Genomic DNA, 1,000 nt, shown 5'->3' on the forward strand with positions numbered 1-1,000 from the left:
CGAAGAAAGAAATCGACAAGTCTCCCCTCAACAGCCCTCCGTTTTCTCTGACAAACTCCTGTCACAACAAGAAAAATCTCAAAGCGACGCAAACAGAGGCGGTCGAGCGGGAGAGGAGGACGCGCGCCGCCCTTCGATTGCACCATTGTCACTGACTCTGCTTGCAGTTGCAGGAACACTGTGGCCATTCCGTGTCGGCTGCCATTCAGAAGTGTCGCGCGTGGTCATTAGGTCGTCGCCATGGTGAGACGGAGAGGTGAGTTCTGTTTGATTTTATTTTATTCTTTCTTTTCAGGTGGGAATTATTACGCTTGGAGGAATTCGAAAGCAGGAATGGCACGTGTTGGGAGCGATCGGTGTGGATATCGTTAAAAGAATATATATATTTTTTTTTTGAGGTTTGTTACTGGAATTACCATTTCAGGTTGTGTGTTATTCCGTTATTTTATATGGCTGTATAATAATTTATTACCAGGAAAATTCAAGGTCGAATTCCGGAAGTTCCGTAATGGCAATCATGTAAAATGTGAGACAGCTATGATAACAGACATTATAATGATAGGTATACCGTTAAAACCATATTTATGAAGGTTAATAGCAATAAAAAATTAAACTTATCTTAACAACAGGTTAATCCAGAAAACTAACAGGTAAAGTTGAAGGTCACTGTTAAGAATACCTTCGCACGACCGATCGTGTACTGATCGATTCTTTTTAAGCCTCAACTACCCATTTGTGTAGGGCATTTGCCATGGGACCCCCCCCCCCTCCAAGCACCCACATTCTTGAGCCTGATTGTAGGGGAGAGTGGTAGGAATCACCATTCTTTTTCTCCATTTTCTATGTTTGGTTGCTAATATATGATTTGAAACTAAAATATGAAAGGAATACTTGAAAAATATTAATCTATTACAAGTGTGTATCATTACATATATTCCATTGATATTAGCATGTACAAACATTTATTGATGAATACAGAACGATAAATTACGTGCCGTGT

At 40.1% G+C, this 1,000-nt stretch overlaps 1 protein-coding gene across 3 annotated transcripts in view; it reads left to right on the forward strand.

Moving 5' to 3' along the window:
* Positions 1 to 95: 95 nt before the first annotated feature.
* Positions 96 to 1,000, forward strand: part of LOC119589135 (poly [ADP-ribose] polymerase 2-like) — a 14,024-nt gene continuing 13,119 nt past the window's right edge. For all 3 annotated transcript variants that reach the window (XM_037937710.1, XM_037937709.1, XM_037937712.1), the window contains exon 1: positions 96 to 256. In XM_037937710.1, coding sequence (XP_037793638.1) covers positions 241 to 256 — 16 coding nt within the window. In that variant the 5' untranslated portion in view covers positions 96 to 240. The remainder of the gene's footprint in view (positions 257 to 1,000) is intronic.

The sequence above is a fragment of the Penaeus monodon genome, chromosome 25, assembly GCF_015228065.2.
Source record: "Penaeus monodon isolate SGIC_2016 chromosome 25, NSTDA_Pmon_1, whole genome shotgun sequence".
Classification (NCBI taxonomy): Eukaryota; Metazoa; Arthropoda; class Malacostraca; order Decapoda; family Penaeidae; genus Penaeus; species Penaeus monodon.